We start from the raw sequence: 26978 nt of genomic DNA, 5'->3' as shown, positions 1-26978 counted from the left end.
TCCGTAACTCACATCATCCCGTGATCAACTCCTTGGTCACATTGTGCACATTATGATGATGTCCTACCGAGTGGGCCCAGAGATACCTCTCCGTTTACACGGAGTGACAAATCCCAGTCTCGATTCGTGCCAACCCAACAGACACTTTCGAAGATACCTGTAGTGCACCTTTATAGTCACCCAGTTACGTTGTGACGTTTGGTACACCCAAAGCATTCCTACGGTATCCGGGAGTTGCACAATCTCATGGTCTAAGGAAATGATACTTGACATTAGAAAAGCTCTGAGCAAACGAACTACACGATCTTGTGCTAGGCTTAGGATTGGGTCTTGTCCATCACATCATTCTCCTAATGATGTGATCCCGTTATCAACGACATCCAATGTCCATGGTCAGGAAACCGTAACCATCTATTGATCAACGAGCTAGTCAACTAGAGGCTTAGTAGGGACATGGTGTTGTCTATGTATCCACAAATGTATCTGAGTTTCCTATCAATACAATTCTAGCATGGATAATAAACGTTTATCATGAACAAGGAAATATAATAATAACCAATTTATTATTGCCTCTAGGGCATATTTCCAACAGCTTAAACTAAGCAGATGGTGTAACAAGGTAGAAGTAATGCAAGAGGTCGGATGCAAAATATGTGCGACCAATACAACCTTGCCAAGTTAGAGCAAGCACCTTGATGGGTGAATAAGATAGGCCATCCTCCACCATGCCAAGTTTGTTAGACAGTGGATTGTTCCACAATATTCCTCTCGTGCACCCATTCTCATATTCATTTTGATAATGTTCAATACCTGACATGCATGAAAACATAAAAACAAGTGAGATTATCTTTGTAATGCAGAAGTGATTCTAATCCAATAATGCCTCCCTGTAAACCCCTTTGTGCTATCTCTGCAATTCTTCTTAAAGATGCCATGCATGTTGTAATTTGGTGTGTGCATTAATATAATGTGGCCTACTACTCAAAATATGAGAGCTCCAGAAGTGATGATACTTCACAAATGACAGCTTCAACATACAGTAAATAAGAACAAGTCGACCTGACCTGACAGATTCAAAATATACTAAGGGAGAACAACTCGACCTGACCAGTCGACCGCAAATGTCTCTGCTACTCTTCCCAACAAGGAACATACTTATTAAAGAAGAGAAGAGGATCATCTTAAAGAACAGCAGAAGAGCAAGCAGATTGAAGATATATTACAAGTCTTTATATACAATGTCGGTTGCCCACCCATGATGAACCAGAGCGCACAGTGAAATAATATTCCTTCCGGTCTCTCCATATGTGGCTCACATGCATTTCAAAACTAAAGTAGGAACATTTAGTTGACCAATTAAACATCTCTCAGTTTTACTAATATCAGCATAATATCATATTTGAATTTATACAACTAAGCTTGTTTAGCTCGATGGGTGGAGAAGTGCTATTATGACACGAACCACGTAGGGTGATCATGGTCATCATAAAATGGGGAAACTGTAAGCATGATGAGTATAGTGTTGACCGTGGTAGTGGGATGGCAGATCTGGAGCTGCAAACCGCGCAAAGGGTAGTTAGCAACCGATGTTTGCTTTAAAATAACAACTACGATTTGGTATGGACAAGAAAAGCAATTCTACTGTCTCTCTATATGTCACGACATGCATTCGGAAACTCAAGTGGGACCTTTAGCTAACCAATTAAATGTATCTGTTAACTAATATCAGTATCATATCACAATCATATTTAAACAACTAATCTTTGTAATTTTGACTGTTGTGTTGTTTAGCTTGAAGGGCGGAATAATGCTAGTACGACAGAAAGCAACTACGCAGATCATAGGAGAGTAGATAAAAGGGGAAAACCCTAAGCATCAAGAGTAAAATCAGGAAAGTGGAACTAGCTGGACCAGTGGGTGGCGCACATGCTTTTCAAAACGAGTATAGGAACATTAGGTCACAAAAAATTATATCGTTTTATTCGTATTTGAACATAGTTTGCAATGGAATAATTTTCGGTGACATGCATTGACATTTTGTTAGTTAAGCCTATGGTTAAAATGTGACACTAAATACGACTAGTAAGTAGTACAGTAGCAGTACTAGTATACCTCGGTCAAATTATTAATCATGTCCTCACATTGAATTGATGTGACAACACACTACGCGTGAGGTGACAGAAGAATCCCGGCGGCGTGTTCGGGTATTGTCGACATCAAATGTGGAGTACTACCACTTATCTATCGAAATGTTTCATCATTCACTTAAAATAGTCGATTGATCATACATTGAGTACCATATAACTGGAATTAACCAATGCAACTCCAAGAAGGATTGGCGGGTGCTGCCGGCTGGCGTCAAGTTCGATCCCACGGATCAGGAGCTGATCAAGCACCTTGAGGCCAAAGTGAGTGCTGACAACGCGAGATCTCACCCACTCATCGATTTGTTCATACCAACCATCGACAGCGAGCACGGCATATGCTGCACCCATCCTGGGAAACTTCCAGGTAAGACATCGATCGGCCGTCTACTTGCACAAACATATTCCTTTGTTTATAGCTCTATTTTTCTTTTTAGACGCAGACCTAGTGAAGCAATTACAATTTGACAGTTAATAGAAAGTGAAACAAGTGACTGCAACATCCCAAAGATGTTATGAAAATGCCAACTACGTACACTAAAACCTGTATTCGGCAATACTGCAGGTATCACACTGAGTGGCCTAAGCAAGCATTTCTTCCATCGCAATTCCAGGGCGTTCAAAAGGGCACGTGGACGCGTCGCAAGATACAGTCGGAGTGCAGCATGCACGGGCACAAGACTGGCAATACCTTGCCGGTGATGGTCAATGGCCGGCATACGGGCAGCAAAAAGGTTCTGGCGCTGCACACCAACAAGAACTTCGACCATTCCCACACAAAAAAAAGAACTTCGACCAGCAGAGGACCAACTGGATGATGCACCAGTACCACCTCGGGGACCTGGAGCAAGAGAAGGAGCGGGAGTTGGTCCTATGCAAGATTTTCTACCAGACGAACACTAGGGCCAGGACTAAAAAGATTATAAGTTAGTTTGGTATTAGTACTTGTACTACCTTGTCGTCCGCAAGTTGGTATTGTTGTTAACGATCTTTTGGTATGAAGTTGGCATTTGCTTCCAACCATCATGCCGAGGGTCGACGTAGATATAAAGCTGAATCATTTGTTTCGAAACGAATTTTCAGGCACCTGGTTTTTATTTGATGGGTAGCATAAGCACCTGCCATTCGAATTCCCAGTTCTCCAAATTTTTCAAAACAAGTGCATGCACTTATTATCACGATGAAAAAACAATATACCTGCTGCATCCCATTTATCAGTCTGTACTTGCAGAATTCTCTCGTTTATTGAGCAGGTATATTGTTTTTTCAGGTCGAGCAAGTTTCAACTGGGCTGTAGACTGCCCAGGCTTGGTTTTGTTTTTAACAGGCCTAGCCCATGACGACAACGGGGCACAAAGATCCAGCAGGTATCTACTGGCCTCTGGCCCACCAGTGTTACTTATATTTTGTCTTACAACATCCGCAGGCAGTTTTTTTACAGAATCAAACACACAACTCAGTTCTATTTTCCTCTTGAAACACCATGTCCTACTTCTGTTTTCTAATCTCTACCTATAGTTTTACTAGTCCATATACACGTATCATTATATTGAAAATACATAAAGTTTCCTTTTCATATTAACATCCTTATTTTTGTTTTTTTCCCTCCCAGCGCTGATTTTTTTACCACTGGTTTTCCCTTAAACCAACTCAATTGTCCCACGTCTTGTTTGCTTACAAAAAGAAAATGATTTTTTTGGCAAATCAATAAGTTCTTAAAAATGTTTATCATTTCGGGATTACAACAGTTCGGACTCCACCGAAATATGCAAATATGGTTGAACTTTTTGACCGTGGTCCTGGGCAGAAAATGGGCTGTAATAAATTACTTAAGAATTAGCAAATGGGTTGCAAATTATTAAAAAAATAGCAAATGGGCTCTATGTTGTCTGCCACAGATTTGGAGGCTAATTTGTGGGCCTACTAAGTTCATTCGTACACAAGGTTTCTCAAAAAAAGAAACTTAGTCAACAATCGACTCTACCGGCATTAGACCGTTAATTGTCAATCTAACGGCAATCGTGCTTCTTTAGTCTCTGATCTTCCTGCTCCAGCCGCCCAAACCTGTGGGCCTACTAAGTTGACGCGTACAAAGGGCTTTGTCAACTTAGTCAATATGAATGATTCTAGCTCCAGTGACAGTACGATGTCCATCCAATAGCCGTAGTGCTCCTTCAACCTTTGGTCTTCTTGCTCCAGCCGCCCAAACCAGCGCCGGTCATGCCGCGTTCTCCTGCCTCGTGTGGCCGGCTGTGATGCCGTGGAGGCCACACCGCCCCCTATTACTCCTACCGCTGCCAGGCCATCCCTCTACTCACCCGCACCACCTGTTATTCTGCGGCGACGGCAGCCTCACACCGCAGCCGAACCAGTGAACCCTCGTACTCCTCTCTGCATGGGCATCCACTGCCGCGTCTTCCCCGGCTCCGCGTCATCCCCTTCCTAGGCCTCGCCGTCGTCCACCGCCCTGGTGCTCTCAGCGCGGCGTGGTCAACGTGGTCAAGGAACGACTTCCATCGGAAGTGTATTGTACGTGGAGAGGCTGACAGCTGGATCCACGGCCGTAGGAAGTAAGTGCCTCCTTATTATGCGGAAAATAATGATTCCTCCACTTGACAACAGGGACCCACCGGACGGGCCACCGTATTTCACGAAAAAAACGTTTCCTCCTAACTGCTGGGACCCACCAGCTACATCGTCGCACGCAAGGAATTGCGTCCATATTACGGGTAAAAAAATGATTCGCCCCCCTGACTGCTGGGACCCACCAGCTACATCCTCGCACGCATGGAAGTGCCTGACAGTCGGGACCCACCCGGTCAAAGCGTATGTAGCGTTGTCATTCTGGTCGCGAACGTGTATGTACATACGATCGGTCTGTTTGCAGGCTGCAGCGATGAACCATGGCCATGTAAGGAAGGGCACGTGTCGTAGTAGAGGCGCGCACGTAGCATGTACACGTAGGTACAGCGTCCAGGGTGCAAGAAAGTAAATACGGTCACGTACGTACATACGGGCGGGGTCTCGAACGCCTACTCGCGCATACATACGGCCAGGGCTCGTGTACATGGCTGTGGCTGGGTCGGAACGAAGAAACTGTGTCATCGTCGTGTTCATGGGGAGGCAACGGAATGCGTCCTGTTCATCGGGAGGCAACAGAACGCGTGCTGTTCATCGGGAGCCAACCGGCTTGGACGGGACAGCCGATGGAAACGAGGCCTGGCGTACTGCAGGGCGGAGGAAACGGCCTTGTGTTCGACCAGCCACGGTCGAAACGGGATCCTGTTCATCGGGAGGGGTCTGGCGTACCACAAAACGGAGGAAACGGACCTCCTACGGTTGAAACGGGGTCATGTTGATCGGGAGGGGTGTGGCGTACCGCAAAACGGAGGAAACGAACTTGTGTTGGAGCGCTAAGGTCGAAACAGGGGGTCCTGTTCATCGGGAGGGGTGTGGCGTACCACAAAACGGGACTCCACGGGATACTGTTCATCTCCACCGTGGACTGCCTCCACGGGCTACTATTCATCCACCGTCGATTGCATCCACGGGCTCCTGTTCATCCAGCCTCCACCGCGCGCTCCTCCACCGGCTACTGTTCAACCAGCCCTCTCCATGGGGTCCTGTTCAACCACCCCTCCACGGGCTACTGTTCATCGAGCCCTCCACCAGCTTCAGTTAGCAGTAGTAGCGAAGGAATCACTCGGGTTCAATTAACAGCAAGGGATCGATCGGCTTCAGTTAGCAGTAGTAGCGAAGGAATCACTCAGGTTCAGTTAACAGCAAGGGATCGATCGATCGCTCGGGTTCAGTAACGCGTAGCCTGCAGTGCAATCGCTCGGGTTCAGTTAGAGCGCAACGCCTCATACACATGCGTGTACGTACGAGAGAAACGTGCATCGCTCGGCTCCCGACCACCCACCGTAACAGGGAACTCCCCCGATATTTTCCTCGCCCTCGCTTCTACCACGGTTTTCTCCGTCATGGACGGGCCAAAGAATCTCATGCAGCTGCGTCTCCGGCCCGCCCAGGACGAAAAGACCATTTTCTATCACGATTTTTTTTCATAGAAGTAGGAGCCCACCACATCTATGATGATACCGGGTTTTGTCACATTATCATCATAGAAGTGTCATAAGCATGACAGGAAAAAAATCCGTTCGGCCCAAAATGTCACGGATGTGTCTTTTTTTGTAGTGTTACAAGGCTATGCGACAGACTTTGTAGGCTACATGAGTAATACAAAATATAATTACCACTGGACAACACTTTCACCAACAAGTACATACTTGAAGCCTAATTGATATATATAGGGTGGGTCTATTCTAATAACACCCTTAAGAGTCTTATTCTAATAACAAAAATGCTTATTCTGATAATACCCCACCAAACCCACCTTCTTCCCCGGTCAAGTCGCCACCCACCTATGTGTCAAAAAAAAGTTGCCACCCACCTCTCCTCGATGCCCACGCCCCAGCGCAACCACCCCCAATCCCCACCCCCACGACTACAACGCTCTGGCGCGGCGCACGCGCTGGATCCCGAGAGGCCGCCACCTCCTAGCGCCCAACACCCTCCTCCACCTTCCAGCTCCGCCGGAGTCCCGCCCCACCCCCGCCTCCTTCTTCTGGCTGCGACCCCGCGCCGCCACTTCACCTGCTGCGTCCGTGCGAGGCGAGCAAGGCCTCCCCCGTGCCCACCTCTCTCCCAGGAGAACCACCTTCCCGCCGCCCACCTTCCTCTTCCTCCCCCGCCTCTCGGCCACCCTCCACCTCCTATCCTTCCCCTACCTAGCGATGAATCTGCCGGGTCATGGCGGATCCTGCGGGATGCTCCTCCACCTCGCTCCTCCCACCCCCGTCTGGCCACCTGCCCCGGCTGCAACCGCCTGAGCCGGCAGGTTCCTCCTCCCGTGCCTGCCCGGCGACGCGCGTGAGGTGAGTCGACCCTCGTCCCGGTGCCCCGCCCCCTCCTGGCTCCGGCGTGCCCCGGTGGTCTACCTCGTGCTCCTTGCCGGATCCGTCTTCCGTCTTGCCCGTGGGCACTGGGGCCGCCGCGTCGACCAGGGGGAGAAACAAGGACTACGCCCAATCCCTTTCCCATCGAGCTGCATCTCCCCCTGGAGGCCACGGCTGTTGCGACGCCCTGTCCTCATCCAGATCGGGGCCACGGCTGCCTCCCCCAAGTTCCTCCTTCCCTCGCTGGCGATGAGAGTAAGGGGAGTCATGCTGCAATTTTTCTCTTGTCGGAACCATCGATGACCGTGGTGCAGCCCACATAAATTTTGTTTGAATTTTTTTGCGTCTGGCTGCAGTTTTACTCAAGAAGAGAAGTTCACTTTGTTCTTGAAAGGTTTTGTGCAGCTCATCGCCGGCGGCAGCGTGCGGTGTTGATTCGACGAGCGTGCAGTTCAGTTCTGCGTCAAGGGGACACGCCCCTGCGCCTCCAGGCGTGCATCTCATCAGTGGTATTTTTTTCTTGAAGAGGAGAACGATGGTCACACGACTGGCTATGCGGGTCTGCTGCCTCCAGCCTAGCCGAGGGTGGCCACACAGAGTCCACCCCACGCGTGCACTTCGGTGCTCCCTCTATGTGTGTTTAATCGGAGCACGGGTTCCACCACCGCATTGTTGTAGCTCTGTTGGCATTTTATTGCAGTTACTGATCATGGTCTGCTGGCGCATCCATGCAGTACTCCGCGCGTGTGTGTAGTCACATACTTTGTTAGATATGCAGCTCACTGTAAATAATTTTCCAACTCGGGAACGAATGAGATGTGGCTAGATGTGCAGCTCACTGTGTCTAAAGTTGCAGCTCGGGAACGAACGAGATGTGCAGATTGTGCAGCTCGCTGCACCCTGTTCGAAGTTCTAAAAAAAGTGCAGCCCCTTAGTGGTTCACCTTGCAGAAAAAGAGAAAGAAATCCCCACGGGAAGTTTATTTTCTTTCTCGAATGCGATTTGTTTTGTATGTGGGACGATTGGAAAAAGTAGTTCACTTCAATTCGTGTAGCAGCTCATTACCCCTTTGTATGAAGTGCAATTTATTTCATGTGTTGCAAAAATCTGTCGGTTACATCAACACCTGCAGTGCGTTTGGTCCTCGGATGTGGTTGACTTTTGAGAGTGATGGTGTTCACTTGCGCACAAAATTGAAATGCGATTTTTTTAGCAAAACAATAAAAAAGTAATGTGGTTCGCTTAAATATATGTCGCGGTTCACTTGACCCGCCTGTGCGGTCCACTCTTGTTCATAAAAAACGTTGAAAAAAGTCAACAAAAACTTGTCTGAGAAAATTTACGCCCGACAAAAGAAATCATGAAGTTCACTTGGCTATCTGATGCAGTGCGGTTTTTGTCCGATGCAGTGCGGTTTTCTGTCGGATGACGTTCACTCGCCGATTTGGGTGTCTACGCCCGACAAAAGAAATCATGAAGTTCACTTGACTGTCTGATGTAGTGCTGTTTTCGTCCGATGCAGTGCAGTTTTATGTCGGATGACGTTCACTCGCCGATTTGGGTGTCTACACCCGACAAAAGAAATCATGAAGTTTATTTGACTGTCTGATGTAGTGCTATTTTCGTCCGATGCAGTGCAGTTTTCTGTCGGATGACGTTCACTCGCCGATTTGGGTGTCGCAAAAAACAGAGTGTCCGCATTTCCGTAATTTTAAAACTGCTCTTGAACCTTAAGGAATTAGAGGAAGCGTTCTACATGAAAAGGTTGCGTCTCGACGATATCTTTCCAACGGCATATAATTTGAATCGTTTCGACCAGCGGTTTATAAAAATTTCGTGAAAAATGGCCGCTGCCTCTCGTAGTCAGCCACACGATTTTCAAACTTAACTAAAAACTGTAAGGAATCTTAAAAATAGTTCAACATATGAAAGTTGCGTCTTGTCCGTAGCTTTCCAACGGCGTATCACACGCCTTGTTTCGACAAACGGTTCAAAAACTGCAGCAAAACAGTACCGTAAATTTGAAAAAAAATCGAAAAACAGAATTCCGCGATTTAGTAAATTTGAAACTGCTCTTAAACCGCAACGAATTAGAGAAAATAATAGATATGGAAAAGATGCGCCTCGACGATATCTTTCCAACGGTGTATCATTTGCTTCATTTCGACAAGCGGTTTAGAAAAAACGCGAAAAAACGCTCGCTACCCCTCGTCGCGCGCCGCACCATTTTCAAAATTGCTCTTTAGCCGTGAAGAATCTTGAAAGCATTTCAACATAGCCAAGTTGCGCCTAATCCATAGTTTTTCAACGGTATATTACACGCCTCGTTCTGAAAAACGGTTAAAAAATTAGAGCGAAAATGGTACCGAAAAAATACCGCGTACAGTTTTTTTGCGACGGGAAGTGCACTCGCATTGGTACTGCAGTGCTATTGCTTCAAAAAATGACGTGCACTTCTGTTGAGCGTGCAATTCGAAAGTGTTAGTATAATAACTATTCTGCTAATATTAGCAGAATAGACCAGCTGTATATATATCTTTGAGATACTATCCACACTAGCTCGGATGGTTGTTATCAGAACCCTTCATTTGCTTTGAGATACGAACCTTTGAGTGGATAAGGTTCTGATTTTATCATTTGTTGAATTTGGCCACGGCAAAGGGGGTAAGCTGGGCCGAACCTTTTTGGTGTCAGGGGCAGGGAAAGGAAGCCTACTACATAGCTTTGCAGGTGTACTCGGGGCAAAGTAACCACGCCCTTTTTGAAGCAGCAGGGTGCAGCAGCAGCAGCTGTTCTGGGCGAGCAAATGACTCGGCTGATTGTGGTTATTTGTCAAAAGTTTCACGGCGCGGTGTAATTGTCTGGTAGTGTTCTATCACCCATTTTCATCTATCAAGTTGTGCACTGCTGGGCACTGTTTGAGAGAAGCGGAATGGTTTCTGCCGCGCTGGATCGGGTTGTAAGACTTGCCATAATTAGTCTAGGTGAATTGAATACGGTTCTGCACTGTCCTGCCGTATGATTAACTCCAAATTGCAGAGGAAAGGGAGCTCTACTACGTCCAGTCGCGCAACCAACCGTATGGGCTTCTAATTACTGACGCCACCTCCAGCTCTGTGTTTTGCATATATCTAGCATCTTGCTCGTTGTTGCTCCCTGCGCTCTCTCTGTACAACTTCTAACTAGTGATCGGACAGATGGAAGGATTGGGGAATGGCGAAGGGAACAACTGAAGCCGGGGCTCCACCGTGAGCACAACCAGGCGTGAAGACAAGTTTGCATGCATCCAAAAAAGAGTGCAGAGTTATTGTCGCTCCATTGTTTCAGTCGGGCAACCCACCGTATGTGTGTGTAATAGCTAACGCCGCTCTTTTTTTCCAAACAAGGTAAAAGATTTGCCATTTTCATTAATTAAGAAGAAGCTTTAGACATAAGCCGCAAAGCGGAAAAAAAGAAAAGGTCTACTCTCGCGACATAAGTAGGCTCAAATGCTTGGCTCTAGCAAGCGCCCTGAGGCGGGCTTCCTCCTTGATTTTGCCGAGGACGATCGTTGTTGGAGCGGCCATGTTGCGAAAAATTCTTCATTTTGTTCCTTCCAAATTTTCCATGAAACCAGCATCATAACTGAAGCAAGGGCTTTCCTGTGTTGGTCTCCCGCACCCACAGCCTTGTGTTGGAAATATGAGCAATTTACCATATGATTTTATTAACGAAAATACTAAATAAAGCATGACTAAAGTAACAGAGATAAAGCAAGTCATGCGATCTGACAAAGAGAAGGTAGATAACATCTGCAAATATAAACTAGAACCGAACATCTATAGAGTAGACAGTAGACCAAGTAGCATATATGAAGTAGAAACTATCATGTGTAGGGACAGGACTAGAACAAGGAACTGTGGCAGAACCTCTAACAGGAAAAACAAGAACACGTACGGGACAGCAGCTGCAACAGTAGCACTGGACTTGGGGTCGGTGTCCTCGGTAGCCATGTCGTGGAGGAGGTTGTCGACGTCGGGGAAGTAGTCGTCGGAGTCCGGGGTGTCCGTGACGAAGAAGTCAGTAGTCGCGCAGAGCGCTCCCCAAAACCCTTATCACCCTTCTCCCGTACAGGACTCAAAGAGGTGCGGTTTCGGAGGCCTACTGTCCCGACCTGCGGTGCACGCCGCAAGCCGGGATGAGGAAGATCGTAGCAGCAGCGCAGTGTTCAGGAACCGGTGGTGAGAGGAAGAATGAGTTCTGGTACGTCTCTCTGAGAGGAGTGACCTCCCTTTTATAGGCGCAAGAGAAGGAGGCGAGAGGCTGCGTCGGGAGCTGAAGGGAACGAGGGAGATGAAACGAACAGATAGCAGCCGAAGGGTGCAGCATTCGTATTCAATATCCACTACAACAAAAACTTTCCAGCTGCCGAGTGACCTTTTGTATACCCGTAGTGCGTGGCAAAAATTTAGACATCGGCTCATTCCCGCAACCCGCAACCCGTGTCGTGACGAGGCGAGGCGTGGCGTGGCGAGGCGGGCAGCGGAGGAGGAGCGCGCGTGGATGTCCCTCTTGTTCTCATGCTCATACATATGGGGAAAGAACCTCCCTTATAAAGAGGTCCAACTCCCTCTAAACTAGCAATGTGGGACTAAACTTTAGTAGTGTCCCTTGCCTTGCACGAATGGGCTAAGTGGGCCTCTAGGATTTATTAGGAATTTTTGAAATTGTTATTGGGCTAGGCCCATAAATAGATAAAATTCCAGCAATCCCCCACCAGATCCTAGAGCCACATAGAATTTGCCTTTAGTTCCAAAACACTGTTTTATATACCGGTACTGAAGTGGAGACTGTTAAGTTGAACTTCCACCTAAAACTCTATGCTACACTGGTAAGCAACTTGAACAGTGGACTGGGCCTTGAACTGCAAGTTTTCTGCGAATCTAGCTTCACATAAAGCCTTGACCGATAAGTGGCTACCGTGGGTCTTCCCCGCGGGTGGAGCTTATGCGTCATACTCCGAGACCTTTCATGAGATTACTAGAGAGAACCCTACTCTCATAGATTGCGACGTTTAACAATCAGACTCATATAGGTGTGTTCTTCAAAAGATGTTCTGCAGGACAACATCTCTGCTTAAATGAGCCACTTAGAACACATTTAGATATACATCAACCTGCCATACAGTTTTAGGAGAGTATTGCATCTTCATGTAGTGGTATTGTTAATAGTAAGGATACTCTCCTCTCGGTTGATCAACAGCTTGTCATCCACATCTAATTCACGGGATCTCCGATCACAAAGAATAGGTTACCATGTGAACAACTCATATTGTGGGTCTCATACCCATCTCCCTCGATGCATTATCTATCACATTACATGATAGACCCTTAGTAAAAGGATCTGCCAGATTTTTAGACGTTTGGATATAATCCGATGCAATAACTCCGGAGTTTCTCATTTTCCTGACAGACTTTAACCTTCTCTGAACGTGTCTTGATGATTTCATGTTATCCTTTGAGCTGCTCACTTTCGTGATCACAGTTTGATTGTCGCAGTTCATAAGGATACCCAGTACAGGTTTCTCAACAACCGGCAAGTCATTCAAGAGCCGGCGAAGCCAATCTGCTTCGACCGTAGCTGTATCTAGTGCTGTGAGTTCTCCTTCCATTGTTGACCTCGTTAAGATGGTCTGCTTGCAAGACTTCCAAGAAACAGCGCCACCTCCATCAGTGAATACATAACCTCTCGTGGCCTTTATCTCATCAGCATCTGAGATCCAGTTTGAGTCACTATACCCTTCAAGCACCTTTGGGTGCCCAGTGTAGTGAATTCCATAATTTGCAGTGCCTTTCAAATAACGCATAACTCTCTCTAGAGTTTTCCAATGCACATCTCCTGGTTTTGAGACAAACCGACTCAGTTTGCTAACAGTGAAAGAGATGTCAGGTCTTGTAGCACTGGCTAAGTACATAAGCGAGCCAATAATCTGAGAATATTTCAATTGATCTCTAGCAATTCTTCGATTATTTCGAAGTAACACACTCGCATCATATGGTGTTGGAGAGGGCTTGCAGTCACTATAACCAAAGCGACTCAAGATCTTTTCCACATAGTGAGATTGAAGCAATGTAATCCCACCATCATCGTCTCTCAACAACTTGATGTTCAAAATGACATCAGCCACTCCTAAATCCTTCATCTCAAAACAACGAGATAGGAAATCCTTGACCTCCTTAATAACATTCAGATTTGTTCCGAAAATCAGTATGTCATCAACATACAAGCAAAGAATAACTCCTTCGCCCCCACCATGGCGATAGTACACACATTGATCAGCTTCGTTTATAACGAAGCCTGCAGCAGTTAAAGTTCTTTCAAACTTCTCATGCCACTGTTTGGGTGCTTGCTTGAGTCCATACAAAGACTTCAGCAACTTGCACACTTTTCCTTCCTGACCATCTAGTACAAACCCATCTGGTTGTTCCATATAAATTTCCTCGTCCAACTCTCCATTTAGGAAAGCAGTCTTAACATCCATTTGATGAACGAGAACACCATGTGAGGCAGCTAGTGAAAGTAGAACTTGAATAGTGGTCAGTCGAGCCACAGGTGAGTAAGTATCAAAGAAGTCTTCACCTTCCTTTTGGGTATAACCCTTAGCCACGAGCCGAGCCTTGTACTTTTCAATAGTACCATCAGGCCTAAGCTTCTTCTTGAATACCCATTTGCATCCTATAGGTTTGCACCCATAAGGACGATCAGTTATCTCCCAAGTTTCATTCGCCAAGATGGAATCCATCTCGCTACGAACCGCTTCCTTCGAGTAGTCAGCATCTTCAGATGCATAGGCCTCTGAAATAGAACTGGGAGTGTCATCTATGAGATACACAAGAAAATCATCACCAAAGGACTTTGCAATCCTCTCTCTCTTGCTCCTAGTAGGAACTTCATTGTTCTCCTCCACAGAATTTTCAAAGTGTTCCATCGAAATGGCAGGTTCGGTAATTGTAACTAGTTCCTGATTCGATGAACTTGGCATCTCCTGATTAGACGAGGTAGACATATCCTTCATGGGAAAGATATCTTCAAAGAAAGTCGCATCATTCGACTCCATGATCGTACCGACATGCATGTCAGGTACCTCAGATTTTACAACCAAGAATCTATAGCCAATGCTATGAAAAGCATATCCCAGAAAAACACAATCCACAGTCTTTGGTCCAAGCTTCCGCTTCTTTGGAATTGGAACATTGACTTTCGCCAAACAACCCCATGTTCGCAGATAAGAGAGTTTTAACCTTTTCTTCTCCCATTCCTCGAATGGAGTTACCTCTTTATTCTTTGTGGGGACTCGGTTTAGGACATGACATGCCGTCAATATCGCCTCCCCCCACCATGCCTTGGAGAGACCCGATGTGTCTAACATGGCGTTAACCAAATCAGTTAGAGTACGGTTCTTTCTTTCGGCCACCCCATTTGACTGAGGTGAGTAGGGAGGCGTCCTCTCATGGATTATACCATGTTCCGCACAAAAAGCATCAAATTCATTGGAAAAATACTCTCCACCACAGTCGGACCTAAGCCTCTTGATTTTTCGATCAAGTTGGTTTTCCACTTCAGCTTTATAGATCTTGAAAAAGTTCAAAGCCTCATCCTTAGATTTCAGAAGATACACACGGCAGTATCTAGTGGAGTCGTCAATTAATGTCATGAAATATTTCTTTCCACCTTTTGTCAAAACACCATTCATTTTACATAGATCTGAATGTATGAGCTCGAGTGGTGCAAGATTTCTCGTTTCCGCAGTCGTGTGAGACTTACGAGGTTGCTTAGCTTGCACACACACTTGACACTTAGATCCCTTGACAGTGGTGAAACTAGGGATTAAGTTCAACTTCGCTAGTCGCGACATGCAACCAAAGTTAACATGACAAAGACGTGAATGCCACACATTTGATTCACTATTGTTGCAAATATGATTAACAACTTTATTGCAAACGTGTGATAAGGACAAACGAAACAGGCCTCCTGACTCATAGCCTTTACCTATGAAGGTTCCAAACTTGGATATTACAAATTTATTCGACTCAAAGACAAGCTTGTAGCCATCTCTACACAGAAGAGATCCGCTAACAAGATTTTTATTGACGAAGGGGACATAATGCACGTTCTTCAGCCGCACGATCTTCCCCGAAGTAAACTTCAGATCGACCGTGCCAACACCACGAACAGGAGCACTTGAACTGTTGCCCATCAGCACGGTTGAAGTCCCTGCGGTCTGATAAGACGAAAACATGGAAATATCACCGCATACATGCACATTAGCACCCGTGTCAATCAACCAATTAGGAGAATAACATACTGAAAGAATAGTAGGAAATATACCATACCCAGCATCCTTTATGTCAGTGTCTCCAATGACAACTGTAGCGGTCTTGCCGCCTTTCCCAGGATGACGCTTGTCATATCGATTAGGGCAACTAGGAGCCCAATGATCAGGATCCCCACACACATGACAAGCACCTTTCTTCTTGTCATTCTTCTTCTTGAAGTTCGTGTGTTGCACAGCCTTGTTCTTCCCATCAAACTTTGCTTTACCATCAAACTTGCCCTTGTTCTTGAACTTGTGGGGCTGGAAGTTCTTCTTCTGTACCAGATTGGCACTAGATCCTCCCTCAATACCTCGAGCACGTGTATCCTTTGCTCTCGCCTTTTCTTCCACATCAAGAGTGCTAATGAGATCCGGAACGGAAAACTCCTGCCTCTTATGCTTCAGTAAGGTAGCAAAGTTCCTCCATGAAGGTGGAAGCTTATTGATGATACCTCCGGCAACAAACTTGTCCGGTAGCATACAACTGAAGTGCTAAAGTTCTCTAGCAAATGACTGTATCTCATGAGCTTGCTCAACCACGGAGCGCTCTTCAGTCATCCTGTAATCATAGAATTGCTCCATGATGTACAGCTCAGTGCCAGCATCCGAGACCCCAAACTTGGCCTCGAGTGCATCCCACATATCTTTTCCATTATCAATTGACGCATAAGAATCAGCTATGTTCTCACCAAGAACACTCAAGAGAGCAGCCTTAAACAGAGTATCCATTTTCTAAAAAGCTTGTGCCTGTTGAGCATCAAGCTCTCCTTCAGGTTTGCCAAGAGTGGCGTCATAGCAACTCATGGTTTGAAACCATAAGACTGCTCTCACGCGCCACCTCTTATAGTGGATACCCTCAAACATAGGAGGTCTCACGGAAGCAGCAAAACCACTTGGTGTAAATTGCCTATGATAAGGTTTTTGGATTGTTGGAAATATGAGCAATTTACCATATGATTTTATTAACGGAAATACTAGATAAAGCATGACTAAAGTAACAGAGATAAAGCAAGTCATGCGATCTGACAAAGAGAAGGTAGATAACATCTGCAAATATAAACTAGAACCTAACATCTCTAGAGTAGACAGTAGACCAAATAGCATATATGAAGTAGAAACTATCATGTGTAGGGCAAGGACTAGAACAAGGAACTGTGGCAGAACCTCTAACAGGGAAAACAAGAACACGTACGGGACAGCAGCTGCAACAGTAGCACTGGACTTGGGGTCGGTGTCCTCGGTAGCCATGTCGTGGAGGAGGTTGTCGATGTCGGGGAAGTAGTCGTCGTCGGGGAAGTAGTCGTCGGAGTCCGGGGTGTCCGTGACGAAGAAGTCAGTAGTCGCGCAGAGCGCTCCCCAAAAACCTTATCACCCTTCTCCCATGTGGGACTCAAAGAGGTGCGGTTTCGGAGGCCTACTGTCCCGACCTGCGGTGCACGCCGCAAGCCGGGATGAGGAAGACCGTAGCAGCAGCGCAGTGTTCAGGAACCGGTGGCGAGAGGAAGAATGAGTTCTGGTACGTCTCTCTGAGAGGAGTGACCTCCCTTTTATAGGCGCAAGAGAAGGAGGCGAGAGGCTGCGTCGGGAGCTGAAGGAACGAGGGAGATGAAACGAACAGATAGCAGCCGAAGGGTGCAGCATTCGTATTCAATATCCACTACAGCAAAAACTTTCCAGCTCCTAAGTGACCTTTCGTATACCCGTAGTGCGTGGCAAAAATTTATACATCGGCTCGGCTCATTCCCGCAACCCGCAACCCGCGGCGCGTCGTGACGAGGCGTGGCGTGGCGAGGCGGGCGACGGAGGAGCGCGCGTGGATGTCCCTCTTGTTCTCATGCTCATACATATAGGGAAAGAACCTCCCTTATAAAGAGGTCCAACTCCCTCTAAACTAGCAATGTGGGACTAAACTTTAGTAGTGTCCCTTGCCTTGCACGAATGGGCTAAGTGGGCCTCTAGGATTTATTAGGAATTTCTGAAATTGTTATTGGGCTAGGCCCATAAATAGATAAAATTCCAGCAATCCCACACCAGATCCTAGAGCCACATAGAATTTGCCTTTAGTTCCAAAACACTGTTTTATATACCGGTACTGAAGTGGAGACTGTTAAGTTGAACTTCCACCTAGAACTCTATGCTACACTGGTAAGCAACTTGAACAGTGGACTGGGCCTTGAACTGCAAGTTTTCTGCGAATCTAGCTTCACATAAAGCCTTGACCGATACGTGGCTACCGTGGGTCTTCCCCACGGGTGGAGCTTATGCGTCATACTACGAGACCTTTCATGAGTTTACTAGAGAGAACCCTACTCTCATAGATTGCGATGTTTAACAATCAGACTCATATAGGCGTGTTCTTCAAAAGATGTTCTGCAGGACAACATGTCTGCTTAAATGAGCCACTTAGAACACATTAAGATATACATCAACCTGCCATACAGTTTTAGGAGAGTATTGCATCTTCATGGAGTGGTATTGTTAATAGTAAGGATACTCTCCTCTCAGTTGATCAACAGCTTGTCTTCCACATCTAATTCACGGGATCTCCGATCACAAAGAATAGGTTACCACTGTGAACAACTCATATTGTGGGTCTCATACCCATCTCCCTCGATGCATTATCTATCACATTACGTGATAGACCCTTAGTAAAAGGATCTGCCAGATTTTTAGACGTTTGGATATAATCCAATGCAATAACTCCGGAGTTTCTCATTTTCCTGACAGACTTTAACCTTCTCTGAACGTGTCTTGATGACTTCATGTTATCCTTTGAGCTGCTCACTTTCGCGATCACAGTTTGATTGTCGCAGTTCATAAGGATACCCAGTACAGGTTTCTCAACAACCGGCAAGTCATTCAAGAGCCGGCGAAGCCAATCTGCTTCGACCGTAGCTGTATCTAGTGCTGTGAGTTCTGGTTCCATTGTTGACCTCGTTAAGATGGTCTGCTTGCAAGACTTCCAAGAAATAGCGCCACCTCCATGAGTGCATACATAACCGCTCGTGGCCTTTATCTCATCAGCATCTGAGATCCAGTTTGAGGAACTATACCCTTCAAGCACCTTTGGGTGCCCAGTGTAGTGAATTCCATAATTCGCTGTGCCTTTCAAATAACGCATAACTCTCTCTAGAGTTTTCCAATGCACATCTCCTGGTTTTGAGACAAACCGACTCAGTTTGCTAACAGCAAAAGTGATGTCAGGTCTTGTAGCACTGGCTAAGTACATAAGCGAGCCAATAATCTGAGAATATTTCAATTGATCTCTAGCAAGTCTTTGATTCTTTCAAAGTAACACACTCGCATCATAGGGTGTTGGAGAGGGCTTGCAGTCACTATAGCCAAAGCGATTCAAGATCTTTTCCACATAGTGAGATTGAAGCAATGTAATCCCACTGTCATCGTCTCTCAACAACTTGATGTTCGAAATGACATCAGCCACTCCTAAATCCTTCATCTCAAAACAACGAGATAGGAAATCCCTGACCTCCTTAATAACATTCAGATTTGTTCCAAAAATCAGTATGTCATCAACATACAAGCAAAGAATAACTCCTTCGCCCCCACCATGGCGATAGTACACACATTGATCAGCTTCGTTTACAACGAAGCCTGCAGCGGTTAAAGTTCTTTCAAACTTCTCATGCCACTGTTTGGGTGCTTGCTTGGATCCATACAAAGACTTCAGCAACTTGCACACTTTTCCTTCCTGACCATCTAGTACAAACCCATCTGGTTGTTCCATATAAATTTCCTCGTCCAACTCTCCATTTAGGAAAGCAGTCTTAACATCCATTTGATGAACGAGAACACCATGTGAGGCAGCTAGTGAAAGTAGAACTTGAATAGTGGTCAGTCGAGCCACAGGTGAGTAAGTATCAAAGAAGTCTTCACCTTCCTTTTGGGTATAACCCTTAGCCACGAGCCGAGCCTTGTACTTTTCAATAGTACCATCAGGCCTAAGCTTCTTCTTGAATACCCATTTGCATCCTATAGGTTTGCACCCATAAGGACGATCAGTTATCTCCCAAGTTTCATTCGCCAAGATGGAATCCATCTCGCTACGAACCGCTTCCTTCGAGTAGTCAGCATCTTCAGATGCATAGGCCTCTGAAATAGAACTGGGAGTGTCATCTATGAGATACACAAGAAAATCATCACCAAAGGACTTTGCAATCCTCTGTCTCTTGCTCCTAGTAGGAACTTCATTGTTCTCCTCCACAGAATTTTCAAAGTGTTCCATCGAAATGGCAGGTTCGGTAATTGTAACTAGTTCCTGATTCGATGAACTTGGCATCTCCTGATTAGACGAGGTAGACATATCCTTCATGGGAAAGATATCTTCAAAGAAAGTCGCATCATTCAACTCCATGATCGTACCGACATGCATGTCAGGTACCTCAGATTTTACCACCAAGAATCTATAGCCAATGCTATGAAAAGCATATCCCAGAAAAACACAATCCACAGTCTTTGGTCCAAGCTTCCGCTTCTTTGGAATTGGAACATTGACTTTCGCCAAACAACCCCATGTTCGCAGATAAGAGAGTTTTAACCTTTTCTTCTCCCATTCCTCGAATGGAGTTACCTCTTTGTTCTTTGTGGGGACTCGGTTTAGGACATGACATGCCGTCAATATCGCCTCCCCACACCATGCCTTGGAGAGACCCGATGTGTCTAACATGGCGTTAACCAAATCAGTTAGAGTACGGTTCTTTCTTTCGGCCACCCCATTTGACTGAGGTGAGTAGGGAGGCGTCCTCTCATGGATTATACCATGTTCCGCACAAAAAGCATCAAATTCATTGGAAAAATACTCTCCACCACGGTCGGACCTAAGCCTCTTGATTTTTCGATCAAGTTGGTTTTCCACTTCAGCTTTATAGATCTTGAAAAAGTTCAAAGCCTCATCCTTAGATTTGAGAAGATACACACGGCAGTATCTAGTGTAGTCGTCAATTAATGTCATGAAATATTTCTTTCCACCTTTTGTCAAAACACCATTCATTTCACATAGATCTGAATGTATGAGCTCGAGTGGTGCAAGATTTCTCGTTTCCGCAGTCGTGTGAGACTTACGAGGTTGCTTAGCTTGCACACACACTTGACACTTAGATCCCTTGACAGTGGTGAAACTAGGGATTAAGTTCAACTTCGCTAGTCGCGACATGCAACCAAAGTTAACATGACAAAGACGTGAATGCCACACATTTGATTCACTATTGTTGCAAATATGATTAACAACTTTATTGCAAACGTGTGATAAGGATAAACGAAACAGGCCTCCTGACTCATAGCCTTTACCTACGAAGGTTCCATACTTGGATATTACAAATTTATTCGACTCAAAGACAAGCTTGTAGCCATCTCTACACAGAAGAGATCCGCTAACAAGATTTTTATTGACGAAGGGGACATAATGCACGTTCTTCAGCCGCACGATCTTCCCCGAAGTAAACTTCAGATCGACCGTGCCAACACCACGAACAGGAGCACTTGAACCGTTGCCCATCAGCACGGTTGAAGTCCCTGCGGTCTGATAAGACGAAAACATGGAAATATCACCGCATACATGCACATTAGCACCCGTGTCAATCAACCAATTAGGAGAATAACATACTGAAAGAATAGTGGGAAATATACCATACCCAGCATCCTTTATGTCAGTGTCTCCAATGACAACTGTAGCGGTCTTGCTGCCTTTCCCAGGATGACGCTTGTCATATCGATTAGGGCAACTAGGAGCCCAATGATCAGGATCCCCACACACATGACAAGCACCTTTCTTCTTGTCATTCTTCTTCTTGAAGTTCGTGTGTTGCACAGCCTTGTTCTTCCCATCAAACTTTGCTTTACCATCAAACTTGCCCTTGTTCTTGAACTTGTGGGGCTGGAAGTTCTTCTTCTGTACCAGATTGGCACTAGATCCTCCCTCAATACCTCGAGCACGTGTATCCTTTGCTCTCGCCTTTTCTTCCACATCAAGTGTGCTAATGAGATCCGGAACGGAAAACTCCTGCCTCTTATGCTTCAGTAAGGTAGCAAAGTTCCTCCATGAAGGTGGAAGCTTATTGATGATACCTCCGGCAACAAACTTGTCCGGTAGCATACAACTGAAGTGCTCAAGTTCTCTAGCAAATGACTGTATCTCATGAGCTTGCTCAACCACGGAGCGCTCTTCAGTCATCCTGTAATCATAGAATTGCTCCATGATGTACAGCTCAGTGCCAGCATCCGAGACCCCAAACTTGGCCTCGAGTGCATCCCACATATCTTTTCCATTATCAATTGACGCATAAGAATCAGCTATGTTCTCACCAAGAACACTCAAGAGAGCAGCCTTAAACAGAGTATCCATTTTCTAAAAAGCTTGTGCCTGTTGAGCATCAAGCTCTCCTTCAGGTTTGCCAAGAGTGGCGTCATAGCAACTCATGGTTTGAAACCATAAGACTGCTCTCACGCGCCACCTCTTATAGTGGATACCCTCAAACATAGGAGGTCTCACGGAAGCAGCAAAACCACTTGGTGTAAATTGCCTATGATAAGGTTTTTGGATTGTTGGAAATATGAGCAATTTACCATATGATTTTATTAACGGAAATACTAGATAAAGCATGACTAAAGTAACAGAGATAAAGCAAGTCATGCCATCTGACAAAGCGAAGGTAGATGACATCTGCAAATATAAACTAGTACCGAACATCTCTAGAGTAGACAGTAGACCAAGTAGCATATATGAAATTGAAACTATCATGTGTAGGGCAAGGACTAGAACAAGGAACTGTGGCAGAACCTCTAACATGAAAAACAAGAACACGTACGGGACAGCAGCTGCAACAGTAGCACTGGACTTGGGGTCGGTGTCCTCGGTAGCCATGTCATGGAGGAGGTTGTCGACGTCGGGGAAGTTGTCGTCGGAGTCCGGGGTGTCTGTGACGAAGAAGTCAGTAGTCGCGCAGAGCGCTCCCCAAAAACCTTATCACCCTTCTCCCTTACAGGACTCAAAGAGGTGCGGTTTCGGAGGCCTACTGTCCCGACCTGCGGTGCACGCCGCAAGCCGGGATGAGGAAGATCGTAGCAGCAGCGCAGTGTTCAGGAACCGGTGGCGAGAGGAAGAATGAGTTCTGGTACGTCTCTGTGAGAGGAGTGACCTCCCTTTTATAGGCGCAAGAGAAGGAGGCGAGAGGCTGCGTCGGGAGCTGAAGGGAACGAGGGAGATGAAACGAACAGATAGCAGCCGAAGGGTGCAGCATTCGTATTCAATATCCACTGCAACAAAAACTTTCCAGCTCCCGAGTGACCTTTGGTATACCCGTAGTGCGTGGCAAAAATTTAGACATCGGCTCGGCTCATTCCCACAACACGCGGCGCGGCGAGGCGGGCGGCGGAGGAGGAGCGCGCGTGGATGGCCCTCTTGTATTCTCATGCTCATACATATGGGGAAAGAACCTCCCTTATAAAGAGGTGCGACTCCCTCTAAACTAGCAATGTGGGACTAAACTTTAGTAGTGTCCCTTGCCTTGCACGAATGGGCTAAGTGGCCCTCTAGGATTTATTAGGAATTTCTGAAATTGTTATTGGGCTGGGCCCATAAATAGATAAAATTCCAGCACCTTGATCCAGCAAGCTCTAACCAAATCCTCATTCCGCCAAGTCAGTGGTGTGTAGTGGTGAATGCCAAGCCAGACGGTGATCTCGTTCCAGACTCTACCTAAGAATCGACACTGAAATAACAGGTGGGCTGCAGACTCTTGCACTTGTTTGCAGAGGGGGCAAAGGCCACAGTTAGGCCATCCCCTCCGCGTCAGTCGATCTGCTGGCCAAACACGGTTTTGAAGCACTAACCAGGCAAAGAATTTGCACTTCGGAGGGGCCCACATCTTCCAAATCGTGGCATTGTTAGTGCTGTATCTTAGGCCTGCAAATTGCGCCAAATATGCCGTTGACGCTGAGTACTCCCCATTTGTAGTGAATTTCCATGATATAGTGTCCTGCCTATCATTTCTGAGAGTAACACCAGTGATCATCTCCCAAAGTTTAGCAAACTGCTGGATATGTGTCAAGTTGAGCCCTTGCTGGGTGTTAATGGTGAATCCAAGAGTGATTGTCCAACGCATTACTAACCACACATGCCTTCCTTTTTGATATCTCAAAAATCTTAGGTGCTATGTCTCTGGGCCTAAGACCATCTAGCCAAGAGGATTTCCAGAATTTTGCTGTCTTACCATCTCCGATGCACACCCTTGTGGCCGCCGCGAAAAGATCTTTATCACTATCAGTACATGGCGTACCCATCCCAGCCCAAGTTTTTGGCGGATCAGCCCATTCGAACCAAAGCCAACGAAGACGCAGAGCAGAAGCAAACTTTTCCAGGTCTAACACACCCAGCCCCCCATAGATCTTGGGCTTGCACACAAGGTTCCAGTTAACTTTACATTTGCCTCCTGTCACCGTATCGCAACCCGCCCATAGATAGGCGCACCTCAGACTATCAATCTTTTTCCTAACTTCCACCGGGAGGTCAAAAGGTGTGAGGTGGTATATAGCAATGGCCGTGAGGACTGCTTTGACCAAATTAATGCGCCTTGGTGTTGCCACGTGCATGGCCGACCAGGTGGGTAGTTTGGCAGCGACCTTAATCCTCCAAGAACTGAAAATGAATTCGCTTGAGTCTCTTAATTGACAGTGGTAGACCAAGATATCGCATTAGAAAGGAGGTCTAGACTGTAGGGAAGGCCTGGAGGATATCATCAAGATCGATGTTGGCACATCGAATGGGCGCCACCAGGCTTTTGTTGCAGTTGGTGATTAAGCCAGTAACATCACCAAAGGAGTTGATGCCAGGAATTGGATGTCCTCCTTGATTGGTGCAACAAAGATGGCTGCATCATCCGCATACAGAGATGCCCTAGTGGAGCGGCCTCGGAGGTGATGTAGCTTGCCCTGTTCGGTAGCCTTTGCAAGAATGTGGTGGAGTGGGTCAATGGCAAGCACAAAGAGCAGGGGATAGCGGATCCCTTTGTCGAATCCCACAACCATGCTTGATTGGGTCACCCGCAAAACCGCTGAGGAGAACTCTGGATCAGGCCGTGGAGAGGAGAGCGGAAATCCAATCTCTGAATCGGCTTGGAAAGTGTTACATATATCAAGTATCACCCTCGCTTTTGCTCCGTGCGCTCTTGTAGTACTGCTATCTACCGATCGGACGAATGGAGGGAAATGGAGATGGTCGACCGAGCAACAGAAGCCGGGGTTCTACCGTGAGCATCGCTCGGATAGAAGATGCGTTTTGCAGGCGCCATTGTCCCTGCCGGCGAGGATGTCTATCCCGGCAGTATTGCAGGCTTGCAGCGCTCCACAACGACGGCCCGCAGGTGCGTATATGTGCTCCTGGAGCTTTGTTTACGAGCGAAAGATTTTTTGCTGAAAAAATATTTTCCAGTACCTTTATCCATCCAACTTATTCCCTCCAACTGCCAAGCAAGTTTCCATGCTAATTCCTTCGGCCGAGCATGGCGGGGCACTATGATACATGGAATGCATGGCATCACGGTAGGGAAGAACGACACATATGGGCGTGTTGGTTTTGCTGCTTTTTTTCGTGCTAACTGAAAGAAAAATACGCATGCAATCCATCATGGTTCCAAAATCCTCCCTGGGGGAACTGACCATTACAAACTAGTACTTTAGCGAGTCTAAAGCTAATAATGAAAATAAATCCGTACCGTGATACAAAACGCACTCTAAAGCATACGGAAAAAATACATCAGATTCATATTACATAACCTGCAAATAGTTTGTCAGGAAAAAAATGTGAGTCTCTGGTGACTTTTGTGATAATGGAATCACTGCCGTTCGCCTTGCAAGTCCTTTGCAGATGCCCCCCTTCGGACTTGTTGATTGTGGCCATGCTGATAGATGGTCTTGCCAAGTTTTTTTTGCCCACCTCTCAGCAATCAGTCTGGCAAATCTTGAATTTTGTAGGGAGTTGCCCGATGTTCCCGGCTAATCCCAAAACTTCGTAAAGAAGAATCATCCTGGATTGGTCGATCTCATCTCCTAACTTGGTGAAAACAAAACATATGGCGCATCAGGGGAATTGCTGGTGATTTAAGTTTGACTTTGTCCCGTCGTTCTGATGTGAGGGTTTAAGCATACGTACCGGCGATAGAGTCCTCTGTAGCTTTGTCCCCATCCACTGCCTCACATAATGTAGCGCCAGGATCTCGTTTAAAGCCCTGAAGTTGTTGAAACTTTCAGCCCAGTCAGGAAGTGGGAGGAACATGGAAGAGGCGCAGAGAGTGTGCTCAGACTCTACTACGTGACCAATGATGGGAGGGACGCACCTCTCATGGAATGATTTGAGATTTTGAGGAACGCTGGATTCTTGACGGCGCAGTACCATGATGAAAAACTGCGGCTGCTCGGACGAGGTTGTTGAGGCTACCAAGACGGAAGAAGATCTGTTGCGGCAGATCTGGCTCCTCGCCGAGCAGCTTCTCGATGGGGTAGCCGTCGTGCATCTCGCTATGATTTCTATCATACGCTCTTGGGTGGAGTAGTGGTTCTTCGCTGCTCGAAGTAAATATTTGGTGTGTCTGAATGCGCACCGAGCTCTCTCCCTTTGTGTGAGATATATTTACAGAAGAAGCAGAGAAAAGCTTGATGTAGGGGCCACGACATGCGCACCAAAGCCTGACGAATTTTTGTGTGCGTCTCGGCCACGCCCCTAGCAGCGTGTAGGACGCAGTAGAGGACACAACCCTACTCTTGTTTTTTACCGGCAGGAATCCTCGAGGCATGGGCGTGGACGTCTCAGTATCTGCAAACTTCGAAAATTTATCTCTGCCATACTCAACTTTATACATGATGACGAATGGTTTGAATGGTTGGATGCAGTAAGGTACTCCCTCCGTTTTCATTTACTCTGCCTATTAAATTTAATTAAAGTCAAACTTCATTAAATTTGACCAAATTATAAAAAACAATATAAAAAATTACCATATCAAATCTATATGATATGAAAAGCACATTCAATAATGAATCTAATGGTATTGATTTATTATTGTTTATGTTATACTTTTGTATATAAACTTGGTAAAAGTTTACAAAGCTTGACTTTGACCAAAACTAATACGCGGACCAAATAAAAATGGAGGGAGTATAATTCAATGCAGAACCATTTAGAAAATCTACAGCCGGGACCCCAAACCCGCCTCAAACGCCTGGGCGGACGGCCCGGCCACTTCCCGGTCATGAAATTTCGGCCCACACGGGCGCCTCAAACAGGTCTCAAACGCCCAAGTTGACCGGCACCCCTCATATCCAGCCCAAATATGGGGTGGATATGTGGGAACCCGGGCGTGTTTGCCACATCGGATTGACTCCAGGGGCCCATTGCCCGAAAACGCGATGGTCTGACGAATGTCTCCTCCGTCAGACCGACGTCGCAGCGTGGCGTCGCTCTGGCGGTCAGCGTACTATCTAGCCCGGCTATTTAAGCGGACAACCGACACCGAAACC

The 26978-nt window shown here is 46.3% G+C and overlaps 1 protein-coding gene and 1 long non-coding RNA gene across 2 annotated transcripts; one reads left to right on the top strand and one right to left on the bottom strand.

Moving 5' to 3' along the window:
* The first annotated feature begins 6633 nt into the window (after positions 1-6633).
* Positions 6634-7940, top strand: LOC123164881 (uncharacterized). Its single transcript, XR_006482699.1, has 2 exons — positions 6634-7410; positions 7497-7940. It is a non-coding gene; the product is annotated as an uncharacterized lncRNA (long non-coding RNA).
* A 17458-nt stretch (positions 7941-25398) lies between these two features.
* LOC123164874 (uncharacterized) lies at positions 25399-26072 on the bottom strand. The gene is made up of 3 exons (XM_044582485.1): positions 25802-26072; positions 25618-25693; positions 25399-25518 (listed from the first exon to the last, which is right to left on the bottom strand). The coding sequence occupies exons 1-3, from the start codon at positions 25996-25998 to the stop codon at positions 25405-25407; spliced, it is 387 nt and encodes a 128-aa protein (XP_044438420.1). The 5' UTR covers positions 25999-26072; the 3' UTR covers positions 25399-25404.
* Positions 26073-26978: the final 906 nt, after the last annotated feature.

The sequence above is a fragment of the Triticum aestivum genome, chromosome 1D, assembly GCF_018294505.1.
Source record: "Triticum aestivum cultivar Chinese Spring chromosome 1D, IWGSC CS RefSeq v2.1, whole genome shotgun sequence".
In the NCBI taxonomy this organism is placed as follows: Eukaryota; Viridiplantae; Streptophyta; class Magnoliopsida; order Poales; family Poaceae; genus Triticum; species Triticum aestivum.
This window is presented reverse-complemented; position numbering and strand designations above follow the sequence as displayed.